The following is a 14,653-nucleotide window of genomic DNA, read 5'->3' as shown; positions in this document are numbered from 1 at the left end:
CGTATACGTATGTAGTTCAAGAAACGATTATTCAACTTAAAATTTTGTTTTAAAGAAAATGAAACGTTTTTGCAACAAAATTTATTAACTCCTAAGCAAAACGGCACGATGTCCACCTTTTTATCAAGAAATATGTAAATTTAAAAGCTCAACACTTGACTAAAAAAGCCCAACAACGTGCAGTTTTCAACGAACGTCAGGACATTTCGCGTCGTTTTAGTAAAAGCGACCCGACGCGGTGTGTCTCGTAAACAGTGACTTTTTGTTGGTCCAAAGAAGAGGATAAGGATGATCACGTGATGGAAAGTCGTTCAGAAGAGCCCATCTCCTCTTCTCCCTGTTGGATCATAACAACGAGACATCTCAAACCTCTTCCCATCACTCTTCCTTTTTTCTTTTTCTCATTATATATAATAATCTTTTCCTCCTAATTAAAATACAAAATTATCCTCCATAAAGACAAAACCTTTCGTCGTTAATCCTCTGCCACGCGCCGAGCTCGCAATATAATGGAAATCTATGATCTACGAGAGATCTAATCAGAATCCTACTTGGCCACACATAAAGTTTCTATTTTTTGCTTTCCTTAATTTTGGAGACGCAGGCAGGAGGAGGAGGAAGATCAATGCTAATCACTAGTTTGTAAAAAATCATCAGATTGTAATTCTCTGGGCTCGTGGATGGAACCATCTCCTCGGTGAGCTTCCTCTCTCCTTTCTGCGGATTTTTCTGAGTTTTTTTTTTAGAAAATTCTATTTTTGTTTTGAAAAGAAAAGATAGTTCCTTTCTGATAGAAACGTAGTTTTAAAGCTTTAAAGTTTGTTAATTTGTTTTTTTTTTTCAACTTAAGATGTGATTTCCACATCTGTAAATTTTTGACCCATCTCTCTGTTTTTGGCAAAGTGATTAAAGTTTGAATCTTTACATTTCTTTCGTTACGATTTGGTTAATGAATGATTTCTATTTCACATCACATTAGGGATTGATTCTAGTACTTCTTAATTATGGAGGAGCCTTACGAGACACGCAACAACAACGGTGAAGCATATCAGATGGTTAGATATCATCAGGGCTACAACAGAACATCATCATCACCATTGTTGGATTTGAGAGTGTTCTATGTCAGAATCAGCAACTTCAAGGCGGATGATTCCACACCTGAGGTCCTCACCCTCACCCACATCCCTCTGGATCCTGACTCGCTCCTCGAGATCAACGGTGTTCGGTACTCTCAAGGAGTTTCCTCTCAGCTGAGGAGAGACCGTGTTGATAAGAGATCAGAAGCGGTTACTTTCATCAGCACAGACAATATCAGGCTATCTGGTAGCGTGAGGTTTGAGGTGTATGACAGAGATGAGCTTGTTTTGTCTGGGACTTTAGAGTTGTCTGGTAGTAATGGTTTCACAGGGGAGTCTGTTAAGCATGGCGTGAAGCGGTGGGGGATGAACTGTGAAGCTGAGATCACTGCAGGGTGTGGTTTCTTGAAGGAGAAGAAGAAACACATTGGTTGTTCTGAGATGTCATCATCTCCGTTGTTGCCGACTGTTGAAGTGTATGTCACTGGTTGCTTCTCGGGAACACCTATCATCTTGACCAAGACGCTTCAGCTTGGTTTTAGGAAGAAGATGCATAATAGAGTGGCTGCGTTAGATTCGATTCCTGAGTATGAAACCGGCGAGACTCATAAAGGCAACTCGTCTGAGCTTGATTTTCAGGTAATTTTTCATTTTGCTGTTTCATTGTATCAATGCTTTTTAAATAGTATTATAATGGTTTTTTGAATGCGTTACCTAGGATATGAGTCTGCTTGTTTCTTGGTACCAGCTCTTGATAAATGATCATGTGATGTATGGGGCCTGACATATTAATAGAAAGCTCTCTCTCTCTCTCTCTCTCTCTCTCTTGTCATGTGATCTTAATGTTTGAATTCTTATCCTCCTGTCTGCTACATTCAGTTCTTATGTGATTCATTGTGGTTATCACATTAGTGCCACAATATATCAACTTTAGTTTATGCATAGACTACTTACCAGGGAAGATGTTAACCTATTGAAGAATCAAATGTTAAGATTAACTTATGCTTGAAGGTTTTATTGCAGTTGACCTATTTGGAATGGTTCTTAGAACTCACTATAGGTTATTAGCTTCCCTTAAACTATATTAGTGTCTATAACTTCCACCTAAATATCATGGAGGTCTAAACACCAGTATGAGAATAAAAGTACTATTAGCCTCTATTCTACAAGTACTGGTTGAATGGCCATTGTGTTCTTTACTTGACTATCTCTATGAATGTATCTTTCTTATTTTCGTTTCAGAGAGCCATGTACCAAAACATATTCTTTGCAATGTTTTGTCCTAAGTATGGGAGTTTTTTAAAATTGTGTAGGCAACAGAATACGGAAACTATAAACAAGACTATGAAGGAGAATACGGAGACATGTATATGGGAAGAGAGTACGCAGATGTTGAAGATGGCGAAATGTCGTGGTTCAATGCTGGTGTGAGGGTTGGCGTTGGAATTGGTCTTGGCGTCTGTGTAGGTCTCGGCATTGGTGTTGGCCTTCTGGTGCGAACCTATCAATCAACCACCAGAAACTTCAGAAGAAGACTCATCTAGTAGTCTCACTTAAACTTGCCTCAAGCTTCTTGGCCTTCTCTGTCTCTCTCTCTAACTCCACTCCAACGCAAATCTCTAAACTTAATAGAGTTTAATAGCTAATACATTTGTGTAGTATGATAATCTTTCTTCATCTGTTTTTTTTTTTCTTCTGTGTGCCTTCAAATTTTGAAAGAAACCATTCTCTTCTTCTTCTTGGGTTTGTTGAGATTGATGATACTGAAAGAAACAAAGCTTGTCTTCTTCCTGTAAATAAATGCTTTTGAGTGTAAAGTATTATTGGAATCACTTATAACACCTGCAAGAGCTGCTTATAACACACAAATCCTTTTATTTAATCAAATACCGAGTCTAAATCTTACATCTCTGTGTCCTCTCCTCTAAGCATCAAGAGCTATCTTTATCTTTGTCCCCATTTGAAAAAGGGTTGGTTACAACAATACATAGCCTTTCAAAGCTAGTTTTAAGTGTTGGTTTGTATTGGCTCAGGAGCAATCTCAGCTCCAGAAAATCCACTGCTGGACTGCTGCTGGTGATTGTTGTTACTATGAACCAATCCCCAAAAGTCTGCAGTTTTAACATCGTCTTGGTTCATTTGCTTAGAGAACTCTTCATGGTTATACTGCAACAAAGCCTTCCCTCCAAACTCCGTTGGGAGGTTCTCCTCGTCGAAAAATGAGCTCATAAGCTCCACGCTTTCAGGGTTCTTCGGGTAAACAAACTTCACCTTGATGAATGTCTTTGCATCAATGAAGTACTTCACTATCTGCAGAACAACACACACACAACAAACACTCATCATTAACTAATGTTTTGTATAACTCTATGAGTCAGAATCAGTGATTTGCCTTCTAACCTTCCAGAATGCCTCAAAGAGCCTTGGAGGGTTATAGAGGAAAGCGACAGCTAGTCTCTCAGGGTAGTGATTCTGCAGTATGTTGATAGTTTCCCTGGCGGATTTGATAGGCACACTGGTGCTCAGCGACCAGTCTGTAAAATCAATGAGCCAAGACATCTGCTCTTGATCCTCCGGGAGATTCATAATAGCATTCTCAATGAGATACACTAAATGTTTCATCTGGTTCTCCAAAGACTTGGTGTTCTGCAATCCAGGTCTGAGTATAAGAACCGTTCTTCCACTTCTGTCATGGAATCCAGCTTTGTAGACTTTCCCAGTCTCACCTTCACCTGAAACTTCATCCTAGTAAAAAAAAAAACAAAGCAAGCCTTTAAGTTGATAAGGTTTCAGAGGAAGCCTACTCTTAAGGAATGTGGTTGATGACTTACCCAACGGATCTCTTCAGGTTTGAAGGTTGATCTCCATTTCAGCGTCTCTTCAAGCATCTTCTTGGCTTTGCCAACGTTCCAGCTCCTAGCTTCAAGATACCTCTTGAGACAGGGATCTGAACAGTAGAGTGAACTCCTTCCAGAGAGCTCGCCTATGAGAGTCTTGAGCTCTTTGATCTGTGGATCATTAAGATCAGTAAAAAAATGATTTTTCAAGAATCATTAATTCAGTTTATAAGTGAGTGTCATGGAAAGTTTGTACCTTTGCCTCTCTGAGAGCTGCTTCATTATTCTCTTGTTCAGCTTGCGAAGTAGTCTTGCGGCGAAACATTTTGAATAACACACTAGTGTGCAGTATCAAAATCTATTATTCATGAGGGAAGAACAGCACAACAGAGAAGTCACAGACATGCAAATGGACACTAGACAAGAAATGTTCACTTGGTTCATGTGACTTGAATCACACAGACAAAGCATGACTCAGCTAACTAACTAGTTGGCTAACTAACACTACGCAAAAAAAAAAAAAAAAAACTAAGAATCAAGTGAAAGTTTTGAGTAAAGTTGTTGTTCAATCTCCATCAAGAAGATCCATCAAATTTTCGGGAATTTTGGACCGCAGAAGAATAAAAATTTCACAAACACAACACCACCAAAGATCTAAACTTTAAGAGACAAAAAGGAAAAGAAAAGAGCGTACCCAGTAGTCGAGACGATCGAAGGAATAGCGAGAGAGATCGAGAGTGAGAGTGAGAGGTCCTCGTGAGTCGGAGCTGAATATGAAGCTCTGATTAAAATTGAGAAAAGTAAACGTAGTAGTAGTCTTCTTCTTCAAAAGCGGCTTTAGGACAAATCACAATTGGACAGAAACAAAAAATATGTCTAAAATATCTACGGCACGTGCGACTCACGTTTATGTCTTGTAATAAAGAAAAAAAAAAGAGTAGGTTTGGAGGGGATACCTATCCGGTTCGGTTTGGATCTATTCGGGTTTCGAATTTTCGGAGTTAAAAAAATTTCAGTTCCATTCGAATATTTATAAATATCGGCTTGGATTCGGTTTGAATTTTTGAAGGTTTGATTCTAATTTGGATAATACCTTTAAATATTTTTTGAAAATTAAATTCATTATATACATTAATTTTTTCAAAATCTAAAAACAAAATAATATATTATACATAAATTTGAATAAAATATGTGAAAATACCTAAATTTAACATATAAATTAATTTGACTTGAATATTTAGACAAATAATTAATAAATATTTTAATTATTTTTGATATTTTAAGTATTTTTTAGTTATTTTAGACATTTACTTTGATTAGTTTATATTATATTCCTTAAGTTTTGGATGATTTAAAAATATCTTATATATTTTAGATATTTTTATAAGTTAAATCTTAACATTAGTTAGTATATTAGATATATAAATCTATTTCGAATACATTTAAATATCTAAATTACTTTGGTTCGGATTCAGTTCTGTTTCTAAAGTTTAATAAAATTGGTTCAGATTCGATACTATTTTTTTGGATCGGATGGGGTTCCATTCAAACCCTATAAAAAGTATTGGCAGAAGCTTCACACATTACCCACCGTGTCAACTACGCAGGCCAAAGAAATTATAGTTGGAGATGACCAAACCTCTTTAAAGATTTAGCTACCGTCGTTGAAACGTTAACCAATTTTATAAAAAAGTATACTAGTCTATATTAAAAATCATAAACATCTATATCATAGGATTTATTATTTTGTTAGGTAAAGTATCATTCATGCATTAGTGTGAAGAGTTTTCTCATTACATTTATTGTTGAAGGGGATTACATCAGGTCCATAAATAACACCCTAAGAAATACACATTTATTTTGGGTCTTGAAGTAGGACAACCATGAGTCTTTGGGAGGCAAACCAGGGCAATTATTCACAATTGAGTTAATTTTTAACTGTAAATTAGGCTCATTACTAATGACCAAGCCAACTACTTAAAACAGCCACATAAAACTCATCCACTACCATTAAGACGAATGTAAAAGGCAAAGCTCAGTGTTCAGAATAGGCACACACTGGTTCGCAAATCCTGACCACTTGAAAGTGTATGATGACTTCAATATATTCACATTCTCAAAAACCAGGAAACACACTGTTATATATATGGATAGAAAGCTAAACACTCACATTTCAATATGAAAACTTCATCACAAACACAACCAATTATAATTCGCATAACACAGTAGGTGAATACTACCGTAACAAATCACAGACACAAATCTACACAACATCAATCATTGCTAAACATCTCATATTCATTTATCGATCGACTAAAAGCTCACAGAAAACGAAACAAATTTCAAAATCAAAATATCATCAAGAAACATATTTGATTTCCAAAGAACTTTTCATGAATGTCAAACAGAGATTATTGTCGTCAACATTGTAATAAAGTTATATCACCATATAAAGAAACCAAAGCTGGTGATTGTCTTAATGACAAAGACTCAGACTCAAAACAAAAGTAAAACAACAGTAGTAGCTTAGAAGAGAGTGTTGATCAACGTTGTTGGGAGAAGAGAGAACGGCTAACGATACCCATGGCTTCAATGTAACGATCAACGCATCTAGAGACGCAGCTACTCTCGCCACTGCTAAGGCTTGATCCTGGCTTTGTTACACATTTATCAAAGCATTTTCCTCTCAGTGTCTCTATCAACTCCTCCGCGTAAGCTTGTTGTAGCTGCGCCTGCACCTGTTCCATCAATGCTTCCGGAGATTGACCACTACCCATCGGCGGCGACGGAGATGAGAAATCCATTTTTTTTTAAATTCCAACTGAAATACAAAAAAGCCACCAAACAGATTGGCAAAATAAAAAAATAGAATCAATAGATAGTTAAATACACAAAATGAGACAAAGATCAAGAGATACCGGAAGACAAGCGTGCGGTGGTGGAGGTAGACCGACTTGTTGTTGAAGGTTTTGTCAGGACCAGCGGAGGAGATGTTTTCTCTATCCCCCTAATTAGGGTTTTGCTTTTTAACGGGCTACCAAAATATTTATGTGGGTCGAATAATAGATTATTGGGCCTGTTTCGATTGAATTAGTATATAAATATATTGTTTTTTAATCTGATTTTTTTTTTGAGCTGGAAGATGCATTTATGTTGTTCAATTTTAAAATATATATATTTTTTCAAATCTGAGTTTTTGCTCAATTTTTTTAACGTTGTTCAAATTTATTCAACAAAAGTTCGGGAACTAGCAATTTTGGAGCAAATATTAAGCTATTAAATAGTAGAGCTAGAAAAACTAATCAATGTTAGTGGGCTTTGTCCCATTTGATCCGAGGTGAAGTGAATACGGGTCAAACGGTCTAAAATTTCAGATGCATATTGAGTATATCTTAGAGCATGTTGTTAAATAAGAATTATAGATATCTCACAACAAATATTTTTTGGGAAAAAACCTTTTATTATATGAAATGAAAATTATAAAAATTTAATAATAAAATAATACAAATAAATAAATTATAGAAACTAATATTTATATTATTATTACTATTATCTAGAGCTGTTCAATATGGTAAAAACGAACCGTACCGAACCGAACCGAAATAGACAATATGGTTTGGTTTTGGTATATACCATATAAACCGAATGAATATAATTTTATAAAAACCGTATGATTTGGATATGGTTTGGTATATAACCGATTAAAAGTAGAAACATGTAAATATGTATCTATTTTAAAACAATACATGAAAATCTATTTGTTACATAAGTTAAATTTGTGTTAATAACTATTACTATAATTTTATAGTAATAAAAAAATCTTAATTTGTAAAACACTTGAACTATAACTAAATAACAATACATCGCAATTCATACATCTTATTTTCTAAGTCTTTTTTGATCTTTTTGATTTATTTTAGTCTTCACTTAATTAATATGAAGATTATAAATTTGATGGACAATAATTAATAGAAAATTTTCAATTGAAAAAATATGACTTTAATGAACACTAAATATGGAAGAGTGGAAAAACTTTTTTTTTTATGTTTCTGTTTTGTTTCATATTTTTATTTTCAAAATTTCAAGCTTTGATTTTAGTTATAGAATTGATTATTTTATTGATGGTAGAAGCATTTTACTTTTTTTTTGTTCATCTATTTGAACATGTAATATATTTTTAACAAATGACTGTGTTGACAATATGACTCTAAAATTCATATAATATGATCTCAAACAAAATAATTATGTTTGTTGGTATAAAACCGAATAAACCGAAAACCGACGGTATATAAACCGAAGCGAACCGAAGTAAATATGGATTTAGAATGGTAGTTATATTTTACTAACCGAAATACCAAAAACCGAAAAAAACCGAACCGATATCCGGATTGAACACCCCCTACTATTATCCGTTACCGCAAATTTTGACGAGATGAGAATATTTTTTCTTTTTGTGAAATATATGAATCAAAATTTTAAGAAAGAAAATTGGTTAATCCACATGCTAACGAACCAAGTGAGGCAGATTTGACCGTCAACCTATCAATAGACGATATAACATGTACAAAATTTTATATATTCTGTAAATAATATGAGTTCATGAAACAACTTTGATTTTTACAACCTTTATAACAAAATATCAGTTTCAACCTTTTAAATATTTGTGTGATTTAAAGAATTTTCGAAGTGAGTTTATTGAGTACCCCTTTAGATATCTAGAATTTCATTTTGCCAAACTCACACATGATGGGATAAGTTATATCAACCCAAATATTAGTGGTTTAGGACAGTCTTAAAATCACATTTGTAATAAATCATTCGGACTACATGAATACACACTGAGCTGAAGGTTTACTTTGAACCAGCTTATGAGATAATGAAGATCCAATCAATCCATTTTGAATATGTATTTTGACTTCATAAATTGATACTTTCTAGAATCTACAGGATAACTTCGAGAGAATGAATCTGCATTACATAACTTCGAGAATTCTGAATTTGCGTCACATGAATCTGCCAAGATCAAACCTCGACATAGTGAAAACTACAAAACATCTATAGTCCTTTTAACATGTTACTCTTAACGTGCTTTTGCCTTATTGAAAGGTAGTGTGTCTAACTGAATAAATTGCTTTGGTTCATATTGGTTACATTGGGTCATTACTTCTAGCCATCTTATGTCATTTCTATCGCCTTGTGTAACTTTTTGTTGCAGTATAAATATTTCTATCCGTTTATGGCTGCTTTAATATTAGATTATATAGTGAAGACAACTTCTAGTTCGTTACTTTAGTTAAAGGTCCTTTGCCTAAAATAAACGAGACAAAAAGTAACAGATGATAGTAAAACGATGGTAGTTTATCAACTCAGTTATCATGATCATATCCATTGGACTATCTTCTCCGATCAAATTGCAACTTAATCAGTTGACTAACAAGAAATAAAAAGCTCACGCGGCAAAGGTCTATCTAGACTTTCCGGATATAACAATACCTTTACTGTAGCAATTTATACACGACCCTAGTTACAGCAGATTAGGATTACATCAATGACAAGAACAAAAGTGAAAACATACGTAGCTCAGAATTTTTTGCACCAGTCAGATCAAAGATTGAATAATCTCATATGTCCAGACATAATAGAAGCAAATTCATCATGGCAAATATCAATTAAACACATAAACCAAACAAAGAGACAATACTCAGAGAAGCTACAAAGTTGTAGCGAAGGCAGACACGTCTACATGGCATCAATTCAGACCGCCCGTCTGCTTATCTCATCACTGTATGATCCGAATACAAAACCACAAGAAAATAAACTATTCAAATTCGATTAAAAAAAATCATGGCATCAGATAATAAGCGGAGATTGTTTGTCAACACTATTATTCTGTGATTTAAGCATAAGTAATCAATTCATCATCTGCCATAAAATCTAAAATCCCTAAATAAAAAAGAGAAAATTTCGGTCGATTCATTTGACGCCAAAGCAAGAGAAAAATATGCAATGGGTTGGTAAGATAACCATCTCAATCTCTGCACCCGTTCTTAACATCTCTACCATTCTTTGTGATTTTACTCATCATGGGTAGAAACGTGGGTAAACAAATGCATTTACATCAACTAAACTACGGAAAAACTTCAAACAACATAATCTTATAAACATACCGATGTTTCATGAACACACAAAGAAACCAAACTAATCAATAAGTGTAGGAAAAAAGAAACTGCGCTAGCTGTTCTGTAAGAATTGGGATTTATCGTTATTTATATAGCGGAGATCCTTTTGTTTCTCGTGATCTAGGGTTTCGGCTTTTTAAAACCGACTTAAGGTATCATTCTAATGGGCTGGATAATAATAATCCGGCCTGTTTAAGGGTGGCCCATTAGGATACTTCTTAAAGGCCCGCGGAGAAAGCTTCGCACTTTTCTTTACAGACAAATAGAGGCGCGAAAATCAAAATAATTTGGCGGCAAAATCGTCGATCAATATCTCTACTTCTCCTTTTCGAACAAACACAGATCCATTCGCCACCGTTTTCAATTCTCTATCACTTAAACCGGAGGTTAACAATCGGAGATGGTTAGCGAGAAGCAGCTTTCTCCAATCGGAGGATCGAGTGTCCCGGTTCCGAACAGGATGCTTAGGCTATTGAAGAAGGCTACGTCGATCTCCGATCTATGTCCTGGTTCCGTAGAAGCCGACGGTGAAGATTTGGAGAAGGATGGAATCGAAGAAGACGAGATGCGATCTGATTTAGAAGGTTTGGGTGTGGAGGATGGAGTTCACGCGAGGAAGGCTCTCGACTTCGATTCCGTGCCTGAGCTTAATCCAGCGATTGAGGATTTTGGAGAGAAAAGTGAAGAGGTAATCTCTGAAATGGAAACGAGAGAGGAAACTAGGGTTTCGGAATCGAGCGTGCCTGAGATCGATCCCGCATCTGATGAAACGCGCGAGGAAGGCGAAGAGGAGATCCCTGAAATGGAAACTAGGTTTTCGGAATCGAGTGTACTTGAGGTCGATCCCGCATCTGAGGAATTGGGAGAGAAGAGTGAAGAGGAGATCCCCGAAATGGAAACAAGAGAGGAAACAAGGGTTTCGGAATCGAGTGAATGTGAGGAATCGGGGGAGAAAGGCGAAGACGAAGTCTCTGAAATGGAAACAGAGGAGGAAATCAATGGTTGGGGATCCAAGGGAGTTAGAAAGAAGCGACAAGTTCTCGAGGCCGGTGATAGCCAAGGAAAGGAGGCGAAGAGAAACAACAAGAAGAGCAAGAAGACTACTGTTGATTTTGATGAGCTGCCTGCTTCCATGAACATGACTAAGAAGGTACCTCTCTAAGTTCTTTATTGGTTTCATCTTAAGCTTACCATTGCAAGATATTCAATTGTTTGTTTACTTCTCCTGGATTCACTCTTCTTCTTGTCTTCCACAGGAACGAAGAGAGTATCTTGACCAGCTTCGTGCAGAAAACCAGAGACTCTTGCGAGGTAAATACTCTTATCAACTCCACTTTTATCAGTTCTTGCAAGGTTTTTCATGGAACTGAACCTTTTTGTGACTATTGTCTCTTGCTTTGTAGAAACTCGAGATGCTGCCTTTGAACCCGTCCCTCTTGTGCGTAAGCCCATTTCCTCTGTCTTGGAGAAGATTCGACGAAGGAAAGAGGAGATTTCTAAGCAGTGAGTTTTACTTTTTTTTTCCCTGACTATTGTCCTATCAGTCGCCGTCTCTCTTAGTGTGTCTCTTAGTAACCATATTGAGTGTTTATCATTTACGCTTTTGGCAGGTTCCTTAGCCGGAAGAAATCCAAATCAAAGGACTTATATGACGGTGCTCCTTATGGGGAGGAAGTTGTAATGGAAGAGAAGGATGAAGATGTGAATTTGGAATTTACAAGCAACCAAAACCCTGACGGAGAGGATTCCTTGGAGGACTCTGCTGCTCCATTGGGGAACTCAGACAGTCCATCTAACAAAAACGCTGAAAGTAACCCTACTCAGCAGGTGAGCCAACTCATCGTTAGATCCTTGCACAAATAGGAAGTTGCTTTCTGTTTTGTTGCTTTGATTTTCAGGTCCTTGATTGAAGTTTTGTGTGATATTTGAATGTTTGCTCCTCCGTACTAAGTTCAATCCTTTGAAATTGTGAACTGTAGCTGTATATCCCTGCAAAATCATTTGACTCTGTTAAATCTTACAAGCATAGATGTCATTTCACTCCCAGTTTAGAGATACTAAGTTTATGCACTGGTTCAAAAGCTAGTTTTATAAATCAGATCAAAGCTGACTCTGTTATTTTTTTGGTTAGGATCCATCCTTGGGCTCTCAAACTACTAGTTCTGGAGAAGAACATCTAGAGAAGACATCAACCAGATCCGTGGATGAAGTGATGACACCACCATCGGTGCTTGCAAGTAACCTCAAACGAAACCCGTCTCCAGCCCCTGACAAGTGAGTCTGTCTTTAGATTTTACATGCGGAAATATAATGAAATATAACACCGTACGTGTTCGTTAGTCAAACATTGGAAAGCTTCACATAGCATAGTCTTATGTATTCATAATATTTATTGGACATATGTTAGCTGGAGTACATGAATCACTCGTGTTTTGTGCCACAATCAGCAAAGCCAATTGTCTAGTAGAGTTCAGTTGCATAGTGTATTCTAATGCTTGTTTTCTATGCAATAACTAATTCCCATCTGCAGTTCTGAAGAAGCAGAGTACACTAAGGAAAGTTATGATCCTGAGACCCATGATTCATCTCCTGGAGACCCTGTGAGAAAATTTATTGATGAGGTTGCTGAAGAGGAAGATGACAGCGACAACGATTTACTCCGGTTCGAAGATGATGATGAAGACGAGGACGAAGAAGATGACGATCTCAGGGATATGATTGCCAGTCAATTTAAGGAAGATCCAAGCGACAAATATAAACGTAATGAACTGCATCAGAAGTGGCTTGAGCAACAAGATGCTGCAGGGACAGAGAAGCTCTTACATAAGCTAAAACGAGGTCTGCAGCAGGACGAAACATCATTGTTTGAAGATGAAGACGATAACGCTGATGATGAAAATATGGCTGAAGATGAAGAAGTGACAAAACCTGAAGCCAGTGAAGATGAAAACGAAGAAGATCCGAGTCATGCAACTTCCATGCGAATGAGGATAAAGAAAATAAAAGAAATGATCCCTTTAATGTTCACAGATAAAGATGACGTTTATGTGTCATCTGACGATGAGGAAACGGAGAAGAAGCTCATGCAACAGCGATTGTACAAGAAAAGATTGGTAGGTGCTCCACATTTTATCACTTTTCCATCGTACCTCTATATTCTGAAGACTGAAAAGCTCTGTTTAATATTGTCGCTTGTGCTACCCCATGAATCTAAAAACTATTGTCTGGCACAGGAGCAAAAGGCCAAGCTTTCATCATCTACCGGGAATGAACACTCTGAGGAAATTCTTCGCCACATCAAGAAGCCTGAGATAGGAAAGAAAGCAAAAACTACTTGTAAGATACCACTCACGTCTCTCCCTTTATAAGTAGTCATCAGTTGAGTTATATTTGCTTATAACCACTTTGATTAAACTGTCCTCAGCTTTTAAAGATAGGGCACTCATGGGAATAAACAAAAACCCCGCTGCATCCAAGGTACATATAAACCTTCTTTAGTTACTTTCATGTACCAATGAAGTTCGTAGAGAGGTTACTGTTTAAGAAGTATTGCATCTTATGCCATGAATCTTTTGCAGTCATCGTTCTTGGGTAAACTTACAAAGAGTTCTATATCAGAAGGATCTCGTAAGCGCGGGTCAAACGTTGTCCGTGGCTATATATTCGAACGTGATGACAGTAACAGCAAAAGCTCAAACTCAGTGCCAGAGGAACCTTCAGTTCCAGAGACGGTAAAGCTCTCTCTACTAAATTGTCACAACATCCCATCAAGGTTTCTGGTGCACTCGTAAATATATTTAGCCACAACATTTACAGATTGTTCAAGAAAAGAGCCGACCAAGAAGAGCTCCAGCAAAATTCACCGCCTCACAGTCACAGGAGAGATCAACAACTTCACCGGCATCAGCGGCAGAGGAGAAGAGCACGAGGCAGCGAACAACCTTGTACGAGATTCTAAAGATGTCTTCAAAGAAAACTAGCTTCACTTCAGGGGAGACGGTGATAAGTAGCAGCCACACTGAGTCTATATTTGCTGCCTTCAAGCTGGATACGAAACCACTTAAGACAAATCCACAAGTAAACACCTTCCTCCTCTTATCGAATCTATTCTTGTAAAAGCTGTTCTTAATTTATTTTTCATTGTTCCTTGACTGTTTTTGATCTAACGAATATTTAACAGGCACAGAGATGAAGTCAGTTAAAACGTCTTTTTGAAGAGAACGGTGGCAATTAATCTGCACGTGTGATGAACGTGAATCACTGGATCATGTCGCTGTGTGTTTATATGGCAACTACTCACGATGGTGGTAGGACCGTGCGGTTTGGCCTTGTCTTAATCAGATTAAAGTCTTCATTTCTCAAAAGTACATAACTTGTGCTGTAACTACAGTGATTATAGTGGGAGATTTAGATCATCCATCGTAGTCATTCGAATCTGTTGGATTGGGTTTACTATCTAAAGTTTTGTTTTATATAATTCAATATATTCCAGCGAATACTGTTTTGAAAGGTCTAACAGTAATTCAAGAACTGACATCAATAGTTTTAACATGGTGACATC

General features: G+C 36.7%; 4 protein-coding genes, 1 long non-coding RNA gene and 1 other non-coding gene across 8 annotated transcripts; 2 read left to right on the top strand and 4 right to left on the bottom strand.

The window, feature by feature from the left end:
* Nucleotides 1–318: 318 nt before the first annotated feature.
* LOC106354515 (uncharacterized protein At1g01500-like) lies at nucleotides 319–2,917 on the top strand. The gene is made up of 3 exons (XM_013794467.3): nucleotides 319–697; nucleotides 980–1,715; nucleotides 2,390–2,917. Exons 2-3 carry the CDS (start codon nucleotides 1,005–1,007, stop codon nucleotides 2,618–2,620), a joined length of 942 nt encoding a protein of 313 aa, XP_013649921.1. The 5' UTR covers nucleotides 319–697; nucleotides 980–1,004; the 3' UTR covers nucleotides 2,621–2,917.
* A 17-nt stretch (nucleotides 2,918–2,934) lies between these two features.
* LOC106354517 (phosphatidylinositol transfer protein 3) lies at nucleotides 2,935–4,811 on the bottom strand. Of its 3 annotated transcripts, none has more exons than XM_013794470.3 (5): nucleotides 4,608–4,811; nucleotides 4,170–4,271; nucleotides 3,908–4,084; nucleotides 3,477–3,821; nucleotides 2,935–3,386 (listed from the first exon to the last, which is right to left on the bottom strand). In XM_013794470.3, exons 2-5 carry the CDS (start codon nucleotides 4,236–4,238, stop codon nucleotides 3,084–3,086), a joined length of 894 nt encoding a protein of 297 aa, XP_013649924.2. In that variant the 5' UTR covers nucleotides 4,239–4,271; nucleotides 4,608–4,811; the 3' UTR covers nucleotides 2,935–3,083. The 3 variants fall into 3 exon arrangements, with proteins under 3 accessions (XP_013649924.2, XP_013649926.2, XP_013649925.2); XM_013794472.3 differs by having other exon boundaries at nucleotides 4,170–4,251; nucleotides 4,608–4,786; XM_013794471.3 differs by having other exon boundaries at nucleotides 4,170–4,329; nucleotides 4,608–4,710.
* Nucleotides 4,812–6,267: 1,456 nt separating this feature from the next.
* Nucleotides 6,268–6,734, bottom strand: LOC106357309 (mitochondrial import inner membrane translocase subunit TIM13-like). Its single transcript, XM_013796993.1, has one exon. It carries the CDS (start codon nucleotides 6,715–6,717, stop codon nucleotides 6,457–6,459), a length of 261 nt encoding a protein of 86 aa, XP_013652447.1. The 5' UTR covers nucleotides 6,718–6,734; the 3' UTR covers nucleotides 6,268–6,456.
* Nucleotides 6,735–9,269: 2,535 nt separating this feature from the next.
* LOC106357310 lies at nucleotides 9,270–10,208 on the bottom strand. Its single transcript, XR_001272266.3, has 2 exons — nucleotides 10,081–10,208; nucleotides 9,270–9,695 (listed from the first exon to the last, which is right to left on the bottom strand). It is a non-coding gene; the product is annotated as an uncharacterized LOC106357310 (long non-coding RNA).
* On the bottom strand, nucleotides 9,757–9,843 carry LOC125576793. Its single transcript, XR_007315218.1, has one exon. It is a non-coding gene; the product is annotated as a small nucleolar RNA R16 (small nucleolar RNA).
* A 195-nt stretch (nucleotides 10,209–10,403) lies between the features above and the next one.
* Nucleotides 10,404–14,588, top strand: LOC106354519 (glutamic acid-rich protein). Its single transcript, XM_013794474.3, has 11 exons — nucleotides 10,404–11,242; nucleotides 11,349–11,403; nucleotides 11,496–11,595; nucleotides 11,703–11,919; nucleotides 12,224–12,366; nucleotides 12,623–13,205; nucleotides 13,326–13,428; nucleotides 13,517–13,569; nucleotides 13,671–13,823; nucleotides 13,909–14,169; nucleotides 14,273–14,588. Exons 1-11 carry the CDS (start codon nucleotides 10,493–10,495, stop codon nucleotides 14,282–14,284), a joined length of 2,430 nt encoding a protein of 809 aa, XP_013649928.1. The 5' UTR covers nucleotides 10,404–10,492; the 3' UTR covers nucleotides 14,285–14,588.
* Nucleotides 14,589–14,653: the final 65 nt, after the last annotated feature.

The sequence above is a fragment of the Brassica napus genome, chromosome A7 (genome assembly GCF_020379485.1).
Source record: "Brassica napus cultivar Da-Ae chromosome A7, Da-Ae, whole genome shotgun sequence".
NCBI lineage: Eukaryota > Viridiplantae > Streptophyta > Magnoliopsida > Brassicales > Brassicaceae > Brassica > Brassica napus.
This window is presented reverse-complemented; position numbering and strand designations above follow the sequence as displayed.